Source organism: Scleropages formosus, chromosome 10 (genome assembly GCF_900964775.1).
Source record: "Scleropages formosus chromosome 10, fSclFor1.1, whole genome shotgun sequence".
Classification (NCBI taxonomy): Eukaryota; Metazoa; Chordata; class Actinopteri; order Osteoglossiformes; family Osteoglossidae; genus Scleropages; species Scleropages formosus.
This window is the reverse complement of record NC_041815.1, coordinates 22,304,205-22,328,095: the sequence shown is the minus strand read 5'-3', so window position 1 is coordinate 22,328,095 and position 23,891 is coordinate 22,304,205. Positions and strand designations below refer to the sequence as shown.

The following is a 23,891-nucleotide window of genomic DNA, read 5'->3' as shown; positions in this document are numbered from 1 at the left end:
GCTACAACTCTGGCACATCCTGATGACGGAGACACATGGCAGACAGATCACACCCCGCCTTAACCAGCCCAGACGGCATGGATTCAGGGAGGGAGCGGCACGAGCAATGCAAATTGCCCAAAAGAACAGGAGGGCGGCCGAATCAGACCTCTCAATCTTATCTTATTGCCTGCTCATCCCGTTTTCTTTTTATTTATTAAAAAAAAAAACCTGCAGCTGACAGATCTAGTGAGCCTCAGTTGCATGATGCTTCTCATTGCAGTTTAAGTAGTTGCCTGTAGATTTGTCCTCCGCAGCAGCCTGGTAATTTGTGTGCATGTTCTGGACATCAGCAAATGCAACCACAGTGGTAAAGGATGAGCTGCTCGCCATTTCACACTTTGCTGCTGTAAAGCAAGTGGACATTTTGCGAGTTAACATTTAGCTGCTTTTATTGCAAAGGTCACGAAAGTTTTCCGCAAGCACTGAAGTGGCCAGTGGAAATCCAGCTGCCTGCCCCCACTGTGTGGAATGTGACCATCAGCAGCGCTGGTTCAACATTTGGTCACAAGCAGCTTGGTCGCAGTATTGTTGTATGAAAGGGTTCAGGATTTAACACTATCTGGTCCAGCCATGAACTCAAAGTCAGGAGTGCCACATAAACAGAGAACCTTCTGATCAATCTCAGCCAGTTGACACAACTTTTCCAATTCTAATATCTCCTCTTGCCTTACAAGGACAAATATTGCACACTCATTTTCAAAAAAAAAAAAATCAGAAAGCAGCACACTTTCAGTTGGCTTCAGTGATAAAGGTCTTATAATTGTTAAACTCTAACAAACCCACTGTTTTCAGTACACTTAAAGAATATTCATTATTTCAAAATACCACAAGGATGTATTGAAATATAAATGTAGTGTACTATTAATAATTGAGTTTTGCTTCATCCTGAATTGGCCCACTTAGAGTACACTTCAGTGAACTGCTTCATCATAAGGGCTCTTATTTATCTGAGATATCAACGCTACGACTCCAGGCTCACGGGTGCGACCCCACGCTGTGCCACAGCGCAGTCTTGATGGTGAACGCTATCTCTTTGTTCGACAAGCCGCTCTGCAGAGATGAATTTGATTAATGACGCTGCTGGGCTTGGTAATTTGTCTTGTGCTTCGCTTCACACTCGACGAGTGAGGATTGACTTGGAGCCTATGACTCAGCCATGCCTGGCAACCAGTTCGCTTCAAACATTGGGCAGCTGGAGTGTGTGATGCTGCATTTCACAGTACACTGCTTTTTGCATTGAAATACACATCTTTGCTTGTCTGCAAGGAATAATAATAATAATAATAATAATAATAATGGATTCATTATTCTTTAAGTAAAAAAATGGAATGGAATAGCAAAGTCAGTTGGAGACAGTTAATTAATGTTAGAGCAGCTACAAAATGAGCCCTGACTACTTAAGAAATCAAGTGGTGACTCAAGACTGCCTATTCAGCTGTCACCTTACTCTTCTTTTACCATATTTTTTTTGGGCATGCAAAGAGAAGAAGGCTGTCAATGGGAGGCTTTATTTAAAATCTGTGCTGGATAGAAACAGCTCTTCACTTCCTTTTAAGAGAGTTCGGCTCTCCAGAGTGAAAGGAGAACTAGACAGGAAACACGTCAAAAGCATCTTTCCCATGAAAGCCCTCCCATCCCCTCATACACTGTCCAGTGCTAACAGGGCCCAGCTTCAAAGAGACAAAGAGTACAAAAAGACATCGAGGAAGGGAAGAAAATTGCCTGTAATTCAAATCTGATGCTCACTGCTGAAAAGCGCTTCTGACAGGAACCTGCTCAAAGTCAGGTCCAGGGTTTTATTTTTATACGCAAGTTAGTAATTAGCCCTTCACCCTGGGTCATCAATAGAAAGATGAAAATCTCCAGCTGTGAAAAGTATATGTCAAGTAAAATTAAATAAATTAATTAAATAAATGGTGATTAAAGAGGCATCTGAGGAGGGATAAAGGCTGGGTATGGTGGAGGAACAAGGCGACAGTGAATCGCTGGCACTGAGTCACCACAATTTTCGTTCAATGACACGGCAGGAACTCGAGCTGAGCTGGAATCGGAGAATAGGCTTCTTGGCAAAAACCACAAAGCAACCCTCCACCCGCACCCGTCACAGCCCAATCCTCTCTCGGAGTGTGTCACCGGTAAAAAATCTGATTCTTTTTAATTGATTGTTCTGGAGAGACAGCAACGTGGGTGGAACTGGAAGGCCTGTGTTCTAAATTTATGCCAGGCCTTTTTATCCCGTTTATCCTCGAAGTGACTAACAACACTAAAAATATTGTAAGTACAGACTCAGGTGTGTGAGACAGGCAGCATATGGAGTCTAGGAGTGGACTGGATCTGCGCTTCAGCTGGCAACTGGGTCCGAATTGGAGCACAGTTCACGTGTAACAGAGCCGAGCTAAGCGCACAGTGTTTTGTGCGGGAAGGAAAAAGGGAGAAAATCGTTATTTATTTACTTACCTTACATTTGTATTCAAGTCACAAAGTTCTTCTAACATTCACACTTGTTTTAACTTGATACCTATGTACATCAGCTTTTATCTTTGTCAGATTTAGTGTGTAATTCACTTGAAACTTCACTAACAAAGTAAATGAATGAACGAATAAAGCTGTGTCTAGTAAACTGATCATCGCCAATGATACCTGTACCCTGCTTGTTATTTTTGTGTTCTGGATTTGAACTGCCATTGAAAGTCTGAACACACACACACGCAGTCTGAAACCGCTTGTCCCCAGCGGGGTCGCGGCAAGCTGGAGCCTAGCCCAGCAACACAGCCCGTCCATCCCAAGAAGGGCTCGAACCCCAGACCCGCCAGAGAGCAGGACCCAGCCAAACCTGCTGCGCCACCGCACCCCCCATCCCCTTGAAGGTTTTTTTCCCAAATTTAGTGAGGAATGGCTTGCACTATCATTTTAACGTTAGCTGACTGGTTAAATGTAAAGATTTGCAGGTTTTCTCATCAAAAGAGCAAGTTACATAAGAGTATTTCTTCAGAGCCCGAAATGTCAAAAGTATTGAAATGTTGGGTCAGTCCTTCAGTGAAAAGCTGAGCCAAACTTAGAACATAAATAAATACAAATTTGTACAATGGATGTGTCATTCACCTAAGTATGGCTGCACATTTATTTAGCTCTTTGATTTATCCTTCTTTATCTACTTCCTACTTTATGTACTTTTTATTCTATCTCTTCTCTGCTCTCTCTCAGCCTTTTCTTAATCCAACTCCATCTCCCTCCCTCTTTCAACTGTCCCTCATTCTCTATACAATCCGCACATACACCGGTCTCCCCCACCCCATGGAAACTTCCTCACGGGTGGATGTGCCAGCTGCTCTCTGCCTTTGATTTAGTCTTGCCCCAGATCTTCCCCCGTAATGAGCACCGCAGCCAATCAATAATTCACCCAAGTCTGAATAAAACCCGGGTGATCAGTGCTTGTTTAAGAGAAGAATGTAATCAGCGCCATTCAGGAGCCTGCCCTCTGCCGTTTTCTGCCACTTCTGTCTCGCTAGGAGATTGCCTCTCATTCGATGTGACCCGCAGCCCCTCCACAGCCCCCTCCCCCACCCGCTAACACCTTGCAGATTTTACTTCAGATGACTGCAATTGCTTCCACGCACACAAGGCACATCTGTGCAAAGCCAAAGGAACCAATTTGCATCCCCCACCACTGATGTTGCCTGTTCGTGTTATACACTCAGGCGAGTCTCCTAAGTCCCTCTGCAGCTCTCAGCTCTGGGTTCCTACCCCCAGAGGTATTGTCAGATCTCTGAACGGCACACGCAAAACTCGCTCTTCTTCGCAAAGCTCGCTCGCTCCAATTTGCATGTGACAGATTTTTCAACTTTTGGCCGAGAAGGAGATGAAGTGTCATGCCCGTACCTATCCCTCTCCCTCGCTCTTTCCGCAGTTCCCCCTGACGACCCTGTGATCAGCGGGGGTCCGGTGGTGAGCCTGCGAGCGGGTGATCCCCTCAACCTGACCTGTCACGCTGACAACGCCAAGCCTGCTGCCTCCATCATTTGGATTCGCAACGGGGAGGTCCTTAACGGGGCCATGTACTCTAAGGTAAGGTGCATGCCACGTAGTGTGAGAAATTCAGGCACTAGAAAGGCTTGATGGAGTATAAGATGATTCTCAAAGTCCTCCCAACAAGTTTCCAAAAGATTAATCACTACATAAAAGTGCCCAATGCAGTTGTATGATTTTTAGCATTTATGTGTTTATGTGCTGAATTTGTGCTATTCATGGCACATATTACTTTACACTCTGTTACTCAGTACAGGAGATTAATGTCATGGATGAGAAAAAAAGAGCCAGCCCTAACCTCCAGGTGAAGTTGTGTAAACATCTGGTTTTAGATTATTAGGCTCAGGTCCCTGGAGATCAGAGTCCTTTCCTAGTCCTTAGTGAGATGGTTGTACCCCTTACCCAGCAAAGAGTGCAACACAAGCAAGCAGATGGTGTGATGATAAGGCCACCATTATTGGCTCAAAATAATCTCCTCTCTTGTTTTTTGCCTCCCTTCCCTGTCTGGGGCCATTCCCTTAGTAAGATAGATCCCTCCATATGAAATGAAAAGTGAGGAGTGCCCTCGCTAATTTTCCTGTGGGGAGGCAAGGGACGGGGCCCACGCGTCGCTCTCCACGTGTGGCAGAAACAACCGCGACTCACCACGCTCAATTATTGATGTGTTCTCGGGCGATGCGCTCGTTTGTCATTGATGGGCTGGGGCTCGGTGACAGGAGTTGGCTTTGAAAAGCGCTCCCCCGACAGACCACGCTCCAGAGTGCCTCTGTCTCCGCACGCGCTTCGATCCTTGGGGCACCATGGCTTTGCCTTCACCTCGTTTATGAGTAAGCATCACTTTTCAGCCATACTGGGCTAGCTGACTCTAGAACAGGAAACTTTGATGTGACTAACCCTGTACTTCAACGTACGATTTCCATATGAGCGAGCAGAGTCTGAGTCCCTTCTAAGGAACTGTTTTAACTCATGCTGTCAGATCCCATTAATGGCCCTTCCCTGCCTTTTCTGAGTCAGACAAATTCCGTTGTCAGAGCCGCGACGTGACAACGTATCATCCGAAAATCAATGACCGAGAGGTTTTTCCTCGCCGGTCGCAGCTATGCCTCCCTTTGAATATAACCCCAGGGCTTTTCTACTGCACTGGAGAACAATTAGAGTTAGGCTTCACAGAGGCCATCTCCTCCTATCTGCATTCCAGTTCCATTAAAGTCCAAAGTGCTTAATTAAAAAATAATTATTTTGTCTGGATAATGGAAGTTGAGCACTTGGAAGGATAATTGACTGCCCTTAAATGCCCTCTTCTATAGATAATGAGAACAAATGAGAGCAGATGTTGAGGAGCGAAAGTGTCTCAGCTATGGGTCATCCTGAACAGAAGGTTGTGCTGAACTCAGGTAGTGCTGTGTACTCCAGCCATCCTGAAACTAGCGTGCTTTATGTCTTAAAAATTACTAGACATACTTCACAGACGTGATACTGTGATGTTTTCTAGACAAATCACAAGAGCAAATGAGATATACAATGTTTGCAATGACATTGCAAAGGTGCTGTCCCAAATAGGACAGGTGCCAGCTTAAACAGGTAAAGATGCAGACTGTCTGTGTTGCTTGGATCAAAAGGTGGAGGCCAGCAAAGGCATAACAAACACAAAATAAAATCATGACAGTGGGCGGAGTCACTGTTGTGATAGACAGGCAAATGGGAGTCCTGATTGGCTCAGCCTACTAAGTTCTTCCTTTGGCCTGTCGTTCCGGGGACGTGCTCTTCCGCTCACTGTTTCCCCATAGATAAGTTCCTCTCCTCTTTTTTACAATCTTAAAAGTTGCTTCTCTATCTGCCTCTCAGTTTCATTACTTTCGACTCAGCCTTCATCCTAGTAAATATCATATAATTAGTGGGATTCCTTTTAAATAGCAGTGCTCACTGTGTGGAGGAGGTGGAAGAAAACCTTCTGGAATGACTTGCTAATTAATTTTTGAAAATGTACATATATAATAGATGTCACATTTTCTCAAGCTCTGAAAACAGGTAAAGCACCCAATAGTACAGCAGAATATTGCATTAAAATATGCCTTATTTGCAGTTTCCATTTGATTGGATCAAGTTTTTCATGAGTTTCTTGCATTTACCCATTGTTGTGTGTGTGTGTGTGTGTGTGTGTGTGTGTGTGTGTGTGTGTGTGTGTTTTCTTTTTTCTTTTCAGGATAATTAACCTCTCTGGCTTTTTACAAAACAAATTAAAAGTGGGAGCTGAGAGAAGCTAAAGGAGGCTTTTAACTAATTGGCAAGCGAAAATGGCAGAAGTTAATCTGGACTGTAGGTGTTCAGATTAGATAAGTAAGAAAAATTTTTCTTTTGCCCTCAAACAGAATAATGGGATTTACTTTAAAACACAAGTTGATGGGTAACAAAAGCTTTCACTATTTATTCCTCTCTAGGATACATTGATTTTCGGTTGCCAACAGTTTTTATTTCAGATTATGCTTTGGCCGGTGTTTGCAAGAATCCGACACATCCTATCAAAGCCTTGTTATCCAAGCAGCAGAAAATTAAGGCTGCTCGGAGACCTCAAATTATAAGTTCAGCTATATAATTGAGAGCTTGGGATGGAGTGGATGCAGGCCTCCTCAAAAGTCTCAGCAATGCAGAGAGGAGGGTGTTGAGCATAGCTACCATCTCGAGAATATTTCATCATCCCTTTCCTTCCTTTCCTCTTAATGAAATCGAGTTCATGTAGAACACACTCTGAGAAGTTTAAGTCTGGCATTGTTGTTTGTTAGGGCCTGGACTCAATCCAAAGAGGTAATCAAGTAGAAAACTGGAGGACGAATTGTCTCTCGCTCAATAAATCAAGCAATAAATACTCTTTTACCACAATCGGGTTGCAGACTGCTCTCTTTAGTCCGATATGGCAGCATTTCAAAATATTAAATGTTGACTACGGTGTATGAATAGGAAAAAAATATTGAAGCGTTTTCCCCCAATTTACAGTGTGCACTTAACAAACCATATGTCTGCGTTCTGCACCGCAAATCATTGGCAGTCTAGCAGAGACTATTATTGTCCTGGGTTTACCCGTTTTTCCAATAACACCCCACCTCTTGGTCTGTTTTCCCATCTGTTTATATTGCGGATCAGCACCACTGCTCCCCCCTTCCACGTCTTGTGCGCCACTTTCCATGCATTCTCTTCCATAGGGAGGAACAGCCGCTCGAGGCTTGAATATGAGAAATTATCCGTTTTTGTGATTCCGGGTTATTTTGAGATGGGCCATCAGGCCATGTGTGAGTTCCACGCCATATTGGACCCATGCAAGATTAATGACTCCAGACAGGTCCGGAACAATGAGAGAAACAATCCTGACGGTGTCAGAAAGGATATTACATTGACACATCCCCAGGCTGACAGCTAATACGTTCTGCTTTGGAGGGTATGGGCCAGGCTTCACGAGAAGCGTGTCACTGGATCTTTCAAACCTGCAGGATCGTTTACCGCAGAGTCGGATCGGCAGGATGCAAATCGAGAGGAAACGAGAAGAAGGGGAAAAATGTACTTTGAATCCTTTTTAATAATATACGGCAAGAGGCCTTTGGCAGGACGAACGAATCCATCTGGCTTGTAAATTTTTAACGACGCAACCTTTGTAGCATGTTAAGGAGGTTATTCCTTTCGAATCACAGACAGTTCAATATTCTGACTTGATGACAAAATTGTTGAATTAATATTTCAAAAACATTTTGAAAATATTTCTCCCGTTGCCCTCAGAAGTCTGAAGTTAGCTGACAGGGGACCCTTCTTTGAACTACAGGGAACACATTTGACATGAACTGCCTTCCTGCTACTTAACTGACAACTAGCAACTAATCTTGGAGATAATCTTGGAATTTAAAAACGCATACAAGGGCAGCACCCTACAAAATAAAGAGAATGACAGCATTGCTCTGTGGGCAGTGAGAGTGTTTAGGGCTGGCACTCCTGTTTTTATGATTACTGGAAACATGGAGATTTATTTATGCTATCAATCATCCACTAATGTCTGTTATAATACTGCTTCCATGCACTGGGCTACACTGGTAAATCTCCATGGGGCAGCTTGTTAGGTAACAAGAAAGTAAAGAATGTATGGCTGGTAGTGGTGAGACACGTCTAATGCTTTGAATTATTAAGCCCCTGCTTTGAACTAAATCTTTATATTGACAGTACGGAAGAAGCAGCAGATTTATGGGCACAGTTAGGCTACACAAGGCGGCACAGTGAGGCTGCACTTTTTTGCTGTGCAAAAAAAGCAAACATTTTACGATCACACGTGGAAGGTCGATTTTCCCCCTATTCAGCGGCTCCTCAACCTGCAGAGATAACTGGGAGGTACTACCATAAATTTATTTACTGGCAAGGTATTTTTTAACAGTAAGTCACAATACAAAAAGCTTAATGATAGAGGCATTCCTAGATTCATTTGCAGGGCTAGTTCTGTTAAAGTTTCTGATGCAGCTATCAAAAATTAAAATTAAAATTGTGTAAGACCGACAATGATGAATAGTACACACTGGCTGTAAACTCTTCGGCTACTTTAATAAAATCAGTCCCATAATTCTGTCAAGTTTGGATGCCCTTTGCTGCTATCTATCAGTTTGGTAGGTAAACACAGGTCACATTCATTCTGCTACAAGCACAAACTTCTTTCTTCAAGATAAGAAAATGCCATTTAAAATAAATTGATAAATTGTTAATGTTCCTATCTGTAAAATGTGCCACTGGACTGTTCATAACACCATTTACAGAATTTATTAATTTTTTTTTATTGTAATAGTGCTTCTTATGATGCCACTGATCTGAAATGCATCTTCATTAATGCTCGTACACTTATGTTGGCTCATTATTAATCTTTTCAATACTTCTATTATACATCCAATTGTATTTTTTTTTTTGCTTTTTTAGATCTTTTTTGTATTGTTGACATTTTGGTAATGCACTGCGGTATTATACTGGGCTGTGCTGATGGTTAACTGCCAAGGGTCTTGACATACTTTTTATGAAATCCTACCAGCATAGCCAAACCAAAAAATAAGTGACATTTTGCCCTCCAACTGGAATAATCGCATCCTTCTTGGCATGTTAATATGCATTCATCATTGCACTCATATAAAGTAGGTGGGATAGCAGTGCAAGGCTTCCTTATGTTTCAAGCTTAAACGAGAAGTGAAAAAAACTGCAGCAGTAATTACTGCTATTAAGGAACATGCTGCCGATATTCAGAGGCATGACAAGCGCAATTAACATTTATGTTCTGCTGTGGCTGGGATCTCTGTTTTCACCACCTTCCCCAAACCCGAGAGATGATGATAATAAATGGGCCTGTCAAGAGGCAACGGCATGGGGCACTGTCTCGACCCTTCGTCCCACGCAAATCAAAACCCACATATCGATCGGAGGAAAGTACCAGATTAAATGTAATTGAAAACGTAATTTGTTCGGTGGTGCCTTTTTTTTCGCCTGTGAATTATTCAGCGTATATCCATGCACAAGCTGTGTACCTAAGACTGACTGGGAAATGCAAATTCATAGTCAGACACGATATCATATTAAATGTATTTTGTTACCATAACAGAGTAGAACAAGAGGTCAGGGTTAAATATATGATTGAACTTTAAGGCTGTAGGCAGACTTGCTCTCAGGGGCCCTGCTATAGTCCTACTGAGAACGGTGGTGTAAGTGCCACTGACTCACTCATCTCAGGGCGACCACTTGCATGGTTTGCACAGGAGGGGTTGAAGCTGGTTCACCATTGCCTTCTTCCAGGAATCTCTTTGGGCTATGAGAGGAATCTCACAAACACAGGTTAAAATATGCAAACTCAGCACAGAGCCAGATTTGAATCCCCATTGAAAACCACAGTTGATGAACAAGCTTTTCACCCTTCTCCACCCTGCCCTTGTAAAGAACTGAACTTAATTCGAACAGGCTTAGTAAAAATATTTAGACCTGTAAAGGGTTTGATGTTGCACTGTATCTTGTTCCATGCAAAATTCTCTGGCTAAGCATGAAAATAACAATGATCATGTGTCGGTGGCTTTCTGTTGTGGTATTTTGCTGTGCTTTACATTTCGATAAGCCAGGATAAAGATGTTTTGTAACTATATTTATTTCCACAGTTTTAATCTGTATGGGAGAGAACCACCACTGAACTTTGGAGGGTTATGTTTTATGTAATGGAGTGGTGTAGAGTATCTATAACAAGCTCAAAGACTTTGGTTTCAAGGTGTCTGCAGATCCCCCTGTTGATCCTGTGGTTGTCCACAAGTTTTTGCTTTTTTTTAATGCATTGGACCACTTTGGGCCAGGGTTTGTTGGTCGAATGAATTTAACACCTACTGCCTGCATAGGGCCAATTTGTTCTCGTGGATGACCGTGGTCTGCAGAATCCTGGTTAGGAATCTCCCGGATGCACCCTCAGCACCAAGGTGAGAGTGGACTGGACTCTTTATGAATGTTTCTGGGGGATACCATCAAGGCTTCAAGGGCTCACCAGTGCAGCATGAGAAGGCCTAAAAAGAGGTTTGATTTCCTCTGTGTCACACAAACGAGATTTTTGACAATCCAGGGCCTCCTGGACCCCTCTGGGAAGAGGTTTGAGGAGATTTTCAGATCGATCAGCTTGTGGAACCAGACTGTGGCCAAGGAGGGGTCATCATTTATGGACCTCTAGCCACTGGGTGGACCCGTTCCGCCTGGAAGGAATTCAGGAAGATGCCTCTAAATAAATTCTAGTCCACATTGTTGATAAAGAGTTCTACTTGTAATAGGTCCCTCTCAAAATTTCCACTTTGTGTTTGGTACCTATCCCAGACGCTTCTTCGAGATGGAAGGCGGGAGAGCACTGTCAGCACCCTCTACCTTTCTGCCACCAACATTGAGACCGGTCAGCAGATCATCTGTAGGGCCTCCAACAAGGCAGTACCCAATGGCAAAGAGACAAGCATCACCATTGACATCCAGCGTGAGTATGCCCCACCTCCCCTCTACACTTAGTCCTCTCGTTGGTCCCAAAATGATGCCAAATCCTAGCTATTAAAATCTTATTGCAGCCTTGATAATGGTTGCAACTGTGCTGCAATCACACCAATTAGCTTTCAAAAACACTACATGAAAATTTTAACAAATGAAACTATCTATTAATAATAAAATCTTTTAATAGTTCCATTAAAGCCAATATTATTATTTCAGCCTTTCTAGCAGGCACCTGGTATTTCCAAGCACCATTTACAACTGTGCAGCCTCTCTTAATAGTGCACTCTATGTGGCCTCTTAAATATGTAACTCTTGCTTATTGGTTTTGCTAATCCTGGCAGTCAAACTGCAGATTCAATTGTGCAAACCACAGAGTGGCTTTTTGACTGCCAAATGTGTATATATCAAGACCAGCATTTCACCGTGAAAAAAATGTTAAAAAGAAAAAAAAGCTTTTTTTTGTTCAGTGGAATGAAAAGCAAGTGGGCATGCCCTGTTTACCATGAACGGGCATATTTGTTAAACGGTCTCTCCTGCGCGTCGCACTCACTTCCTCCCCTCCTTTATTTTCTCTCCGCCGCGATCAATCTTTTGCACGAAAGCTTTTTACAGCCCTCTGCAAAACAGAGAAAATAAGCTCGCTTTGTAAAATACCTTCGGCTCCAATTGTCAGAAAATCTTTTTCGATCAAAAAGGCACTCGCCGCAAAAGTGAAGGCTTTCGAACAAAAGGGACTTTGCATCATTCATGGTCCCTTCCAAGCTATTAAGTATGACTAATAAAGCAGAAAATGCTATTTAGAGATCCATTACCATTGACGGCTCCATTCTTTTTACATACGCATAGTGAACCTCCAGTACATACTACTGAAAACAGGGGGGCAAAGGTGTAACAAATGATTAACCATTGTTCCTTCTCCTCCAGGAGCAAACTTTCCTTGCTACCAGGAATTCTCTCTCTTGAATTACTTTGAATCGATTTACTTATTACTTTTTTAATCCTCCATCTTTGCCCCCAGGCAGGAAACTGGACGAGCTTCATAACAGCGACTGTGGCCCACACTGCGATCCAAACTTTAATTAAGCTGCAGAGAGAAATGAAAACATAATTGAACTATGATTTAATTGAGCTTGATATTAATTAGATAACTCCCTAGCGCTCCCCGATTTGATTACGCCACTCCCGTATCTGTAAACAGGGGCTGCTGGGAGATGAAGTCATAATGATGGCACAGTTTTTTTTTAATTCCCTCCAACCTCAGTGGTGTTGAGAAAGAGTATCCTTCAGGGCAGGAAAAGGAACTGTATTCTGTAAGGAGCATAATGAGCGTTTAGAACGTTGTTACCACCCTTGGCTGGCGCCGCTGGGTTCAGCTCCCAGTGAGCACCGCATCAGGCTAAATGAGCTCGTCTCCCTTCGTGTCGGAACACAAAGGGAAGCGCAGGAGCGAGGCACGGGAAGCAGTTTGGCGGAGTGCTGAGCCAACTATCGCTCTCTGGTTTCGCTGTTTACAAGGGGAACAGGTGTTCCATAAATAAGTGATGCGGGCGGGTGGCAAGTGGCAAGGTGGAGGGGGTCTGCGCACACCCTCATCGGGAACACTGAGGACTGTAGCCCCCAACACACGTTTCCCCACCACACCCCAGAACCCACCTCCCCCCATAGGGGGCCGCGGTCACAGCACAGTTAATATTGATGAGAGACAGCTGTCTCGGCTCTGGTGCTGTGTGGAGACGGATGGGACCTGTGCACCGCTGAGATTGCGGGTTTGTGCTGTGAGTGTGCGGGGGTCGGGGTAAGTTGGCAGTGCAGTGTACTGAACTCCAAGAAAACTTGAAGGAGCCCTCATTCCTGAGTAGTCCAGTGCACTCTCAGCGGTTTAATAAAGTGGCAACAAGCTCATCGGCAGCTTCCTCTTTCACGTAATTCTCATTCCGCTTTCCACCCCCTTCCAGCACCCCACCCTATTGTGGGCAAATGGAATTAACCGATGTTGCCTCTCTTTAGAAGTTTCATAGGAAGAAATGAAAAATTGTGCCAGGTTCCGTTTACAGAGAGCCAGGAAAACAAAATAATCCATCGTGCACTCACTGGGGTGGAGAAAATGTTTTTTTTCTTTCCTTTTTTTATGCGTTGGCTGTCTATGCAATCCCCTCCTGCCCCGAGTCCTCCTCATCATAAGAAAGGCAAATGCACAGTCGTGCTCTATAGAGACAACAGAACACCTGCATGACATTTGGACTGATCCTCAAGTCAACTTTGCAAGCAAGTTACACATTCCATCAGTATACACTCTCAGAAACTCACAGAAAGACATCCATACACAAATGAATTCATTGGAAGGCAACAAACATCCTCGGTCTGATAAATTCGCAAATGTAAAATGTATTGTAGGTGATACCGAATATAATAAACTCGCAATAATGGAGGTGCTGTTTTTTGGGGGAAGCCGTTGACTCTTGTGCAACGGTTTGTACATTGCACAAATGTTGCAGTTCCAAGGTTGTAAAATTTGATACCACATCAATGACACGTGTCTGTGCAAAAAAAAACGGTAAATAAGTGGACTTTTTTGTCACCCAGGTTGTGTAAAATCCTGCAATAGGCACTGCTCTGCAACATGAGTGACAACAGATATAATTAATGGCACTTGGATTGAGCACCAGTTGGAATATTTTAACGCTGTTTTCATGCAAAAAAAAAAAACTGAGTTCCAAATTAAAACCACCTAAACAGCCTCCTGTGCATTTCGTTTATGCAGAAACTAAGAAAACTATATGCATTTTGGAAGACAAGTCTAAAGTTCTCTTTATTTCATCACTGAAAACCCAGCAGGCTTGATTTTTCCTGCCATGGGGGAAATATGGACTTAACTGACCTGGGTCAAGACAATTAGCATTTAGATAAGCAATTCACATAGTGACCAAATAAGGAATGACATTTGAAAAGGGGGGTGTGGCTTTTAGACTATTAATCCTATGTATTTGCTCTGTACTTGAGCATATGTTCTACAAACAGGGCAGTTGAATGGTCTCCTGCCTCTGAGAGCATAGTGTCTGATTGATCGCCTGTCACCCTCGGCAGACATGCCTGTCTGTAAATGTGTGTATACGCAGTAATCCTCAAGAAGAGGAGGGAGAAGGACTCCCTTAAGCCCAGCTACCAAACTCCTCTCAATCCATCGTCTCCTCCACACCCTCCTCATTCCAGGACATGACACTTCTCAGATTTCTCACTCTCCTAGAGCCGCTGTGCCACACTCTTCAGTGGTGCGAGGACACTATATAGGGTATATGCATGTTTATGTATGTATGTAGATAAACATAAACATAAACATTCTTCAGGGCAGCTGTTAGTGTAGTGGTTAGAGCTATTGCCTTTGGACCCAAAGGTCACAGGTTTGATCCTGACCTTTGGCTGTAGTACCCTTGAGTAAGATATTTACCCTAACTCACTCCAGTAAAATTACCCAGCTGCTTAAATGGTAACCTTACCATTGTAAGTTGTTCTTGAAAAAAAAGCATCTGTTAACTGAATACATTTGTAATGGGGAATGGGGTTATAGTGCAGCACCATAAGTAAATGTAGTGTAAATATACACACACATTGTCTGAAACCACTTGTCCCATGTAGGGTTGCAGGGAGCCAGAGCCTAACCTAGCAACACAAGATGTAATGGTGGAGGGGATACACTCAGAACAGGATGTCAGTCCATTGTAAAGCACCCCAACCAGGGCTCAGACCCCCCAGAGAGCAGGACCTGCTCAAATCCACTGTGCCACCATACCCATGTTTTGTAAATATGCAGGAAAAAAATGCCATTTGTTAAGGGTGATTAGTGGGGGTTGCAAATTTAATAATGATGGTGGGGTTGAGGAAGGAGAGTCAGCCCAACTTCCCTGCGTATTGTGAATTTCTGTCGCATACACGCAAGGAAGTTGCGAATGTAGCAGGCGAAACAGTAGGTTTCTCTTGAATCTGCAGAAGGTGGAGTGGGTCTTGTAATCTGGCCAAGACAAATCATTCTCCAAAAACATTACCAAAATAAAGATCTCCAACTGGACAAAGTCATGTGCTTTTCTGATGCTTCCTTCCATCATTTAGGGTATTCTGAGATTTTTGTTTCCTTCCCATCCCTTTCGGAGTTGCACTTGATCGCCACGGCGAATGCAGAGCACGTCGCTGTTTATTTTGATCTGTTTTTTGCACCCCGCAGGTATATTTTAAAATTTGAAAGCCTCAGACCTAGGCGTTGCAAACAAAACATCTGTCTTCATTTCAAATAAATGAACCCAATGTATTGTTTAATGCACTAATGAAGGCTTGGACACATTGTGCGCTCGTTGTATATGCCCTATGGAATGAAATCTGCCAAACAACATCAACCATATGGTTATAAATTATATACTATGGCTTTAGTATGCAACAAATCGTCACTGCCCCCCCCCCTCCAAAAGGCACGATGTCTCCAATGGGCTTCATGTTTGAGGAGATCAGCTGTTGAAAGTGGCTGGGAATTGAGCCTTAAGAAAAGGAAAGAAGCAATTAGGTTGGCATGTATAGGGAACTCGGGAGGAGTTGGCCAATTGTTCAGAACGCCATCTGGTCTTCTCTTTGAACTTCCGATCAAACGCTGTCAGCACACTACTGTCTTTTCTCTTCAATAATGTTGTTGTCGTCGCCTTTTCTATTTTTTTTTTTTTTTTTGGCGTAGCCTTCCCTGGTCTCCTCACTCTCTAACCCTCTCCAGATGAATTCAAGGAATTAGCAGGACTGCATATTGATGGCCTGTCAAATAATGCCTCGGCAACTCATGCATTTATACATCAAAGTGACGAACAGACTCACTTATCAAATGTCTGTCTATCACTGTTCGGGTCACAGGGTGGTTATGCGTTATTATAAAGTGATTCGTGAAGCCTCTGCCTTATGAGGGCAAGAGAGAGTAATGCTTCCAGCTGTTCCTGGGGAAAAGCCCGGCTGTATCATTGCATTATTTACCCGCTCAGAAGAAAGTTTTATCCAAAGGGTTTGTGCAAAATTGATTTCAGTCGTTTCGCAGTTCATACATAGACACACACACAAGCCCCCACCCATTTAAATTTATCTGGCATTTTCCTCCAAAGTGACTTGTGATGTTATGCTGCTTACAATGATTTACTCATTTATTCAGCTGGGTTATATTTCATTAGAGTAATTTTGCGATGTTCGTAATCTTGATATTAAATGGTGACAGCAGCAGTAGAAACGCCGGCTGTGTGCGCTGTGGAAGCTGAATTAAGAATGCCCTGCACTCATATTCTAAATCTGAGCGCTTCAGTGACACCTATCATCCGAACATGTCACCAAAAGTTGCATTCTCCCCAACTGAAATTTGAAATTTTGTAAAACAGGTGTGTAGGCTTTATAATTAAAAATACAAAAACCAACTCTCACCTCCTTGACTCTTCAAAAATGTATAATCCCAATCTATTCCTAACAGGAGGAGTCACTGTATATGTGCATGCGGCCCTTGACTTTTGACTGTGTTCTGTTTTGACGATGTCTTCGTAATCCAACTTTGCCGTAAGTTGCAGTCTTATACTCTATTATATAAACCATAAGAATAAATAATTAGCATGTGTAAATGCTACCTTGTTTAATAGCGCTGGTTTCAATTTTTTTTTTCACTAATATCACACATTATTCACTGTGGACAGCACTGTTAATAGCACTACTAGGACACGAGTTCGGTCCCCGCTCAGTTTGTATGGAGTTTCCATGTTCTCCCCATGTCTGCGTGAGTTTCCTCCCACAGTCCAAAGACATGCTGCTGTTCAGGTTCACCCATAGTGTGTGAGTTACAGAGGGAGTGTGTTCCACTGATGTATGGATGAGTGACCCATTGTAAGTAGTGTACATAGCAGTGTAAGTCACCTTGGGTGAAGGTCTTTGCTGATAACACTACATAGTGTTCTTTGGAAGCCACTTTCGAGAAAGCTAATGAAGTAATGTAAACGCAATGTATTCATGTTAAAATAATATGAACTATTAAAGTACTATATTTTCATGCAGCACAATTATTTCCACTTTCATTTCTAAATGTTTTCTTTAGCTGTTTTTTTGCACCACCATTATACTCACACTATTCCTTGCTAGCCATTGCAAAAAAAAAAAAAAAAAACGTTATTTGAATGGAATCACAAACAAAATATGCTGAAAATACAACACATTGGCTGATAGATACATTGACTGAGGCAGTATGGAATATGGGTGTCTTGCGGCAGCACGGTCAGCTGATTACCATACAACAGATGGAACGGACATTGTTCGATTTTACGACCAAACGTTGGGACTCGAAAATAATAAATGTCGGAAACCCTAATGGTTGTAAGTCACATATGTCATAAGTCAAGGATTACCTGTATATATTGCTCCATAAAACAGTCACTGATGGATATTTATCTTTATTCAGGATACAGTTTTAACGCCCATTGTGGGATGTAAAAATGCTACTCTGCTGGTAGTAACGCCAATCTTCAACAACAGCACATCACTTGATGTACAGGAATCTCAGTACTCCAAACATGGAAGCAGGTGCTGCAGCTCTACAAGAGCAAAGCCACTCCGATGCTGTTCCTGCTCTCCTACAAGTCATTCTTGAAAGGTTGGCATTTACATGAAAGTGTCCTCTTGAAAAAAAAATGTTTAAAAATCAGGGGAAATCTGGCCTCCAGATCACAGCACAGGCTGAACAGGGCAAGATTCACAGGCCACAGATGGTTGTGGCCACAGTTGGATGGGGGGCTTTGAAATGGCTGCTCTGAAGGTGGCCCAGCAAACATCTTCTGTGCATTCTCTTGCCCATATTTCTGTTGGCCTTTCTACCAACCCTCTTGTCCACTTAATGATACCTTGACACACAAACCCCATTGGTGCTCGAGCAAAGCACTTCTAGCAGATTCAGGAGGACTTTGGAGGTGTTGCCGTGAATCACAAAAGAACTTGTACCTTTCTCTGGAGTCTTCAGAAAGGTCTGTAGAAACATCTAAAGAGTGTTTTTTTGGCCCTGAGGGTGTACTTTGAGCGGATGGATTTTTACCCACCCTGCCAAAACAAGGTTGCGGCCAAAGAGGCCGGTGTGCAAACACACAACAGGCGAATGGAGAGGAAGGGCACCTATGATCAGCAATCTTTTTCTGGAGCATTGGCCACTGAGTCAATCCATCATAGCTGTGTGCCTGCAGGGCACCTTCCCACCCTTGCTTGGTCTCTCATGTTTCAGAGCAGCATGCTCACCCCCCACCCATAGTCCCTCAACAGCACACTTGTAGTGAGGCCAGAGGAAAAGAAATTAGCGTAACTGTGCAACACGAAAAATGTTCAGCAGAAATATGGGAACTTTTCCAAAGTCATGTTCCCTTCACCCCCCCATCTGGCCGCCCTTATACCGCTCCAGCTTGTCTTATCCTAGGTCCCCATGTGCCAAAACCTCTCCTATTGTGCCTTGAATGTACTTCCATTAACAACTCCTGTATTTATAACTATGTTTTGCTACCCAGTTCGAAGCATCAACCACTGCCGAATTTCAAATTAGGCACTGTAAGCACAGTGTCTTAGGCCAAAAAAATTTGGGGGCCTACAAAGGAGGGAAAATAATTAAAATGCTGAAAAATTGTAGGGAAAAAACTGTGAGAAAAAAGTTTCATCCATTTAAGTCCAGACATAATTCCAGAATTTCTAACCATTTCATAAGAAACTTTCTTTCTTTGGCTTCACCATCAATCACATGGTTTAGCATTGTAATGGTAAGAAATGAATCATGTCAATCAAGGTAATTCAAACAGCATTTACTCCTTTTGTACACATTTCAGAGTGCCTATCCCTGGCATCAGCTGTAATTCAAGCACAGCTGATAGCAAAGTGATAACCATTTTAGTGGAAGATGTGGGCACATCTGGGCACGGGCACACAGACTTATTATCTTTGGCCGTAGAGAGCTACTGTGAAGTGCCGCAAAGTGCTTATTAACACCGGTTATTACCACTTCTCCACCCACGCTGCTCACCTGAGCAAGCTCTCAATCAGATTTTGACAAAATAACAGCCATTAATGCATTACTTATAGACTGCAATTCATGTAAGTCTCATAAAATATATGTATGACTTGGCTTTCGATTTGGTTGTGTGGAACTGTTTAAAGATGCCCTTTGTTGCTGCTAGCCTGTGTGTGCCATGTGTCAAAGCTTTCACAGCAATTAAGCTGTCAGGAAATGAAAATGACCTATAAGACCACTCTTGCAGAACGTAGCACGCATTTGACCCACGTTAATTGCTCAGCTGGGCATGTCATACTTGCAAGATTGATCAAATGAAACTTTTATGGGGGAAGAGAGACCATGGGAAAGAGCAAGGGTAGACTCGACCTGCCAAGAAGGCTTAAAAACCAGTCAAAGTACACATCAGTGCCCATTTAAGTTTCTCCCGGGTGCTGCCCTCTGTAGGTCAGGAGTACTCAAAGCAACACAATCATTTTTTATCACTTTTCCCACTTTACTCAGGCTGCCACTTGTATTTTGGAAGATTAAGAACTTGTGTAGGTAGCATGGTAGCTCAGTGGGTGGCGCTGGTGCCTCGCGACTTCTGCACTATGAGATTGGGTGTGGGTTCGAATCTGAGTCTCTGTGGAGTTTGCATGTTCATGTGGGTTTCTTCCAGTTGCTCTGGTTCCCTCCCACAGTCCGAATATATGTGCCTCTGATTAATTGGTGATTACAAACTGTCCATAGTGTGTCTATGTAGGTATGAAAGAGCATGTATGTGATTGCACTGCGAAGGACTGGTGTCTCATCTAGCAATGTACCCTGCCTCAGGCTCTGTGCTTCTCGGATAGGGTCTGAATCACCCTTAGCTAGCACTGGACAAGTGGTTTTTGATGATGAATGAATGAATGAATTAATTAAAGCATTTCATGCAAAAATTTTAGACTTTAAGGGATTGGTGACATGATTTGGACGTGTGTTGATCACACTTACAACCAGAACAGGTTAAAATGCAGACTGCAATGTTGCCCCCCAGTGCGTTGGAGGGAGTTTGCATCGAGAAGTATGACTGTCTAATCTAACGCCTAATGAAACTCAGCTCCCTCTCCCTCTGCATCTAGAACCTGGTGTCTCTCTGCTTTATCACTGCCAGCAGTAATTGAAAGATGACTCACTTTATTTTAATGAGATGCGCTCGGGACAGAGTAAAATGAGTGAAAAGGAAAGTCATTTCTCTTTGCAATGCAACCACAGTAGAATTCATTTTTCTTAAGAACTTCAAAGGAGCGCAACACCTCCACTGTCAAAGATAAATGCCGTCACTGTTTATTTGACTAGCAAAATTAATGCGTTTGTTATTTTAGGCACAGTTTTAATAGCAGTTATTTTAAAAAAGTTCTCCTTTATAGTTCTTTTAATTATAATTGAATGTTCCAATTAGTCCTTATTTATAAATCAGCAGTTACTGAGAAGATAATTATCAAGCAGTTTGTGTGCCTTTGTCTTGCACAATTTCTCCTTTGTCTTTGAGTGAAAATGATCTATGTATAAAAATGTTTATTTAGAGGTTTCACATGTATTAATGAAAAAAACTGAGTGGAACAGAAAGTATTTTATTATAGTTGCTGATTGTTTTGCGCATTCCTCAAGAGCACAAAACCTTCTGGTAACCAAATTCTTTCTCATTATGGTATCTGGTGCCGATATGGCGCAATGACTGATTGCTGGCTGTCTGGTTGCTCCGTCCCACGCAGACCTCCCACTGGTCAACCTGTCTGTGGAGCCCCAGCCTGTTCTGGAGGGGAACCTTGTCAAGTTCCACTGCTCTGCCAAGGCCAACCCACCTGTGACCCAGTACAGGTGAGAAGCTGCATCATCCACCCATCAAAATTATCACCGTTGTCCGTCACATTCACAGTGTGTGTAGGGAGGGATGTACAGTATATGTCTCCTAAGCGCACTTCAGTGTGCTTTTTACTTGGTTTTACATTGAAATTCGCAGTATGTTGGAAGCACACTTAATTAGCAGAATGTTCTGGAATGCTGCAGCGAATGGAAGTGGTATATTGTAATGTGTCAGTTATTAATGATGTTCAAAGTTAGCTGAAATACATGCCTTCAGTCCTATGACCCGCACACAAGAAAAGAAAGAAACCGATAACGATGTGGAAAAGGCAAGGAATAATCAAGGAGCACAGAGTGGAAAAAGTAGACTCAGATGAACTTCAAAGAATAATAATATAAAGCTCATCTCTGATTGATGTTCCTTGCAGATAATAAACTCCCACATTAAGTCAAATGTGGAGCTTCATTATTGGTCGCATAAATCACTGTCTGTTAGTGCTTGTGATGCCTTCACGCCCTGTGTGTTTCTCCCTGTGTCGAAAAATAAACCTTCTTGCGAAAAACCATGGAAATATCGTTTAAATGTTTTACTGCAAGAATCATGCAGAGAAACTGATCAACATCAGCGCTTGCTGGAGCCGTGCTTTCATTCTTTGTTGACGTTTTCACTACATTGTACAATTACTGCAATGTAAGCTTTTTTTTTTTTTTTTTTTTTTTTTTTTTAATTGAAGCAGCATGTATGAGCCATAGCTCTTTACATATTGATATTTACAACTAGGGGTGTGGTGGCGCAGTGGCGCAGTCCTGCTCTCCGGTGGGTCTGGGGTTCGAGTCCCGCTTAGGGTGCCTTGCAACGGACTGGCGTCCCCTCCCCCTCCGGCCTTACGCCCTGTGTTGCCGGGTTGGCTCCGGTTTCCCGCGACCCCGTGTGGGACAAGCGGTTCTGATAATGTGTGTGTGTATTTACAACTAGGTATTTACTTGGGAGAACATTGGATACCGTCTTGAGATCTAGATCCGCTATGTGGCCACGCATCCAAGTGTACATCAAATTTGCCATTCCGCTGTTTTTATCTCTTACGCTTATTTCTAGCTGCTCTGTTGGTATCTCTCTGCATCGAGACGCTCTGCCTCTTTGCACTGGATCACGTGATGTTGGTGGGTAAGGGTGGGGCAGCAAACATTCGCAGCAGGGCATAGGCACACCCCCGGGGCCATGAATTAGTAAGTTCTCAGAGTTCTTCTGGACTCCCTCGGCCCCCTGCCGTGGCACCGGGACCACCTGTCCCGAGTAAACAGCTTTCTCCTTACCTGCCACCCAGCGGGGGGGGTTTCAACCCCTCATCCAGCAGCTGCCAGCAGATGAATTATGGATCTATCAGAGGCCCAGAGACCCTCCTGGCCCTCACAGCCATCTGGTTAATGCAATCTCCTGTGCAGAGGCATTTTCCTGGGGAAAGGTGACAACTATAAAGGGAGGAAGAGAATCCAAAAACTCACCAATGTCCCTGATAAGTAATGTACATATTTAAATGTAACCAACCAACAGTGTGTGGCAGTTTGCCTATTACTGCGTTTTATGGTTCAGGCAGAATGATAATTTTGCATATTTCTTGATGTCTATGTGGCTAAGTAGAATGTCATCTTGAAAGATGTCGTCTCAAAGCCTGATGGATGGGCTACAGTAACAAAAATCCAATTGTGCAGCTGACATTCTAATAGAAATAGCTTGTGTAATACATGATCTGAAAACCATGTTTCAGAGAGAGTTCTGTGAGAGAAATAAGTTGATCCTGGTTTCCAGTATATTCAGTATGTACAGTACATTTACAAAAAGCTGCGGAAAATATTGTTTCCCACACCGGGGGCGTAGTGACTAGTCTCTGCTTTGCAGTCGGATACCTGGGTTCAAATCTTACTCTTGCTGTAATGCCTTTTGCAAAGTTATTTAACTGGTATGCTAAAAATTACCGAGATGTACAAATAAGTAACTCATTGTAAGCAGCTTAGTATACAAACTTAACATCAAAGTCAGCTTGGAGAAAATTGACAGCTACGTGACAATTTTCCCCTACTCTGTAATTATGTCTCTGTGTGATGAGAGCTCACCTTATACTGGGTTTTTCTTACTTGAGTTTCATGAGTTTCAGTGGTAAAAATTTGTATGCATTCCTCAGCTCCAAAAACTAACCCCATTTTTACTAAAATATCACCAAGTACCATTGAAACGGACATAATTATTTGAATAGCTGACATTATTTATCATAACACAAGGTAGTTTGCCTTCATTAATTGCCGTCTATTACTGCATGGCTATCTGTGATCATTCTGCCTTTCATTACATACCACACCTTTGACACACGCAAACAAAACACAGGTACAAATCATACTCCATTTTAATGTATTAATTCCACCTTTAATACGAAAAAAAAAACTGAACAATGGAGAGAAAGGAAACAATTGTGATTCACATGTACCAAACAAGCTGACTCTGCACCTGGGCTGTGTGATTCAACATGGACTTGATCCTGCTCAGTCTGTATGGAGGTCACATTTTGGATGTACCTCAGGGATAACAATGGGTAATGGTAGTGATACTTGTTTGTATAGGGCACTCATCCTCTAGCCATGCAGGCAAAGGACCTTGCAGAGAGCAGCATTTTCTGAGTGTCAAACCATCAACCATTTGTTCATAAGCCATATTGCCATTCAGAACGTTGGGATTTGTTGGTATTCAGTGCAGGTATGCAGAAGGAGCTTATACTGAGACCCCCTACCTGCCCACGCCAGGGTCTGTTGCTGGGGAGATGATATAATGGCACCAATAGTCCACCTGGGGGGGCCGCCACAGTCACAGCTCCCATTTCCACCACCACAATGACAGATGTGGCTTTCACAAATAATTATACCAAAATGTTTGCCACCTCCTCATCATTAACGGGAAAGG

At 42.9% G+C, this 23,891-nt stretch overlaps 1 protein-coding gene across 1 annotated transcript in view; it reads left to right on the top strand.

The window, feature by feature from the left end:
* Positions 1-23,891, top strand: part of LOC108932189 (kin of IRRE-like protein 3) — a 58,507-nt gene that overhangs the window by 14,801 nt on the left and 19,815 nt on the right. The window contains exons 3-5 of the mRNA XM_029255688.1: positions 3,950-4,107; positions 10,915-11,065; positions 20,851-20,956. Coding sequence (XP_029111521.1) covers positions 3,950-4,107; positions 10,915-11,065; positions 20,851-20,956 — 415 coding nt within the window. The remainder of the gene's footprint in view (positions 1-3,949; positions 4,108-10,914; positions 11,066-20,850; positions 20,957-23,891) is intronic.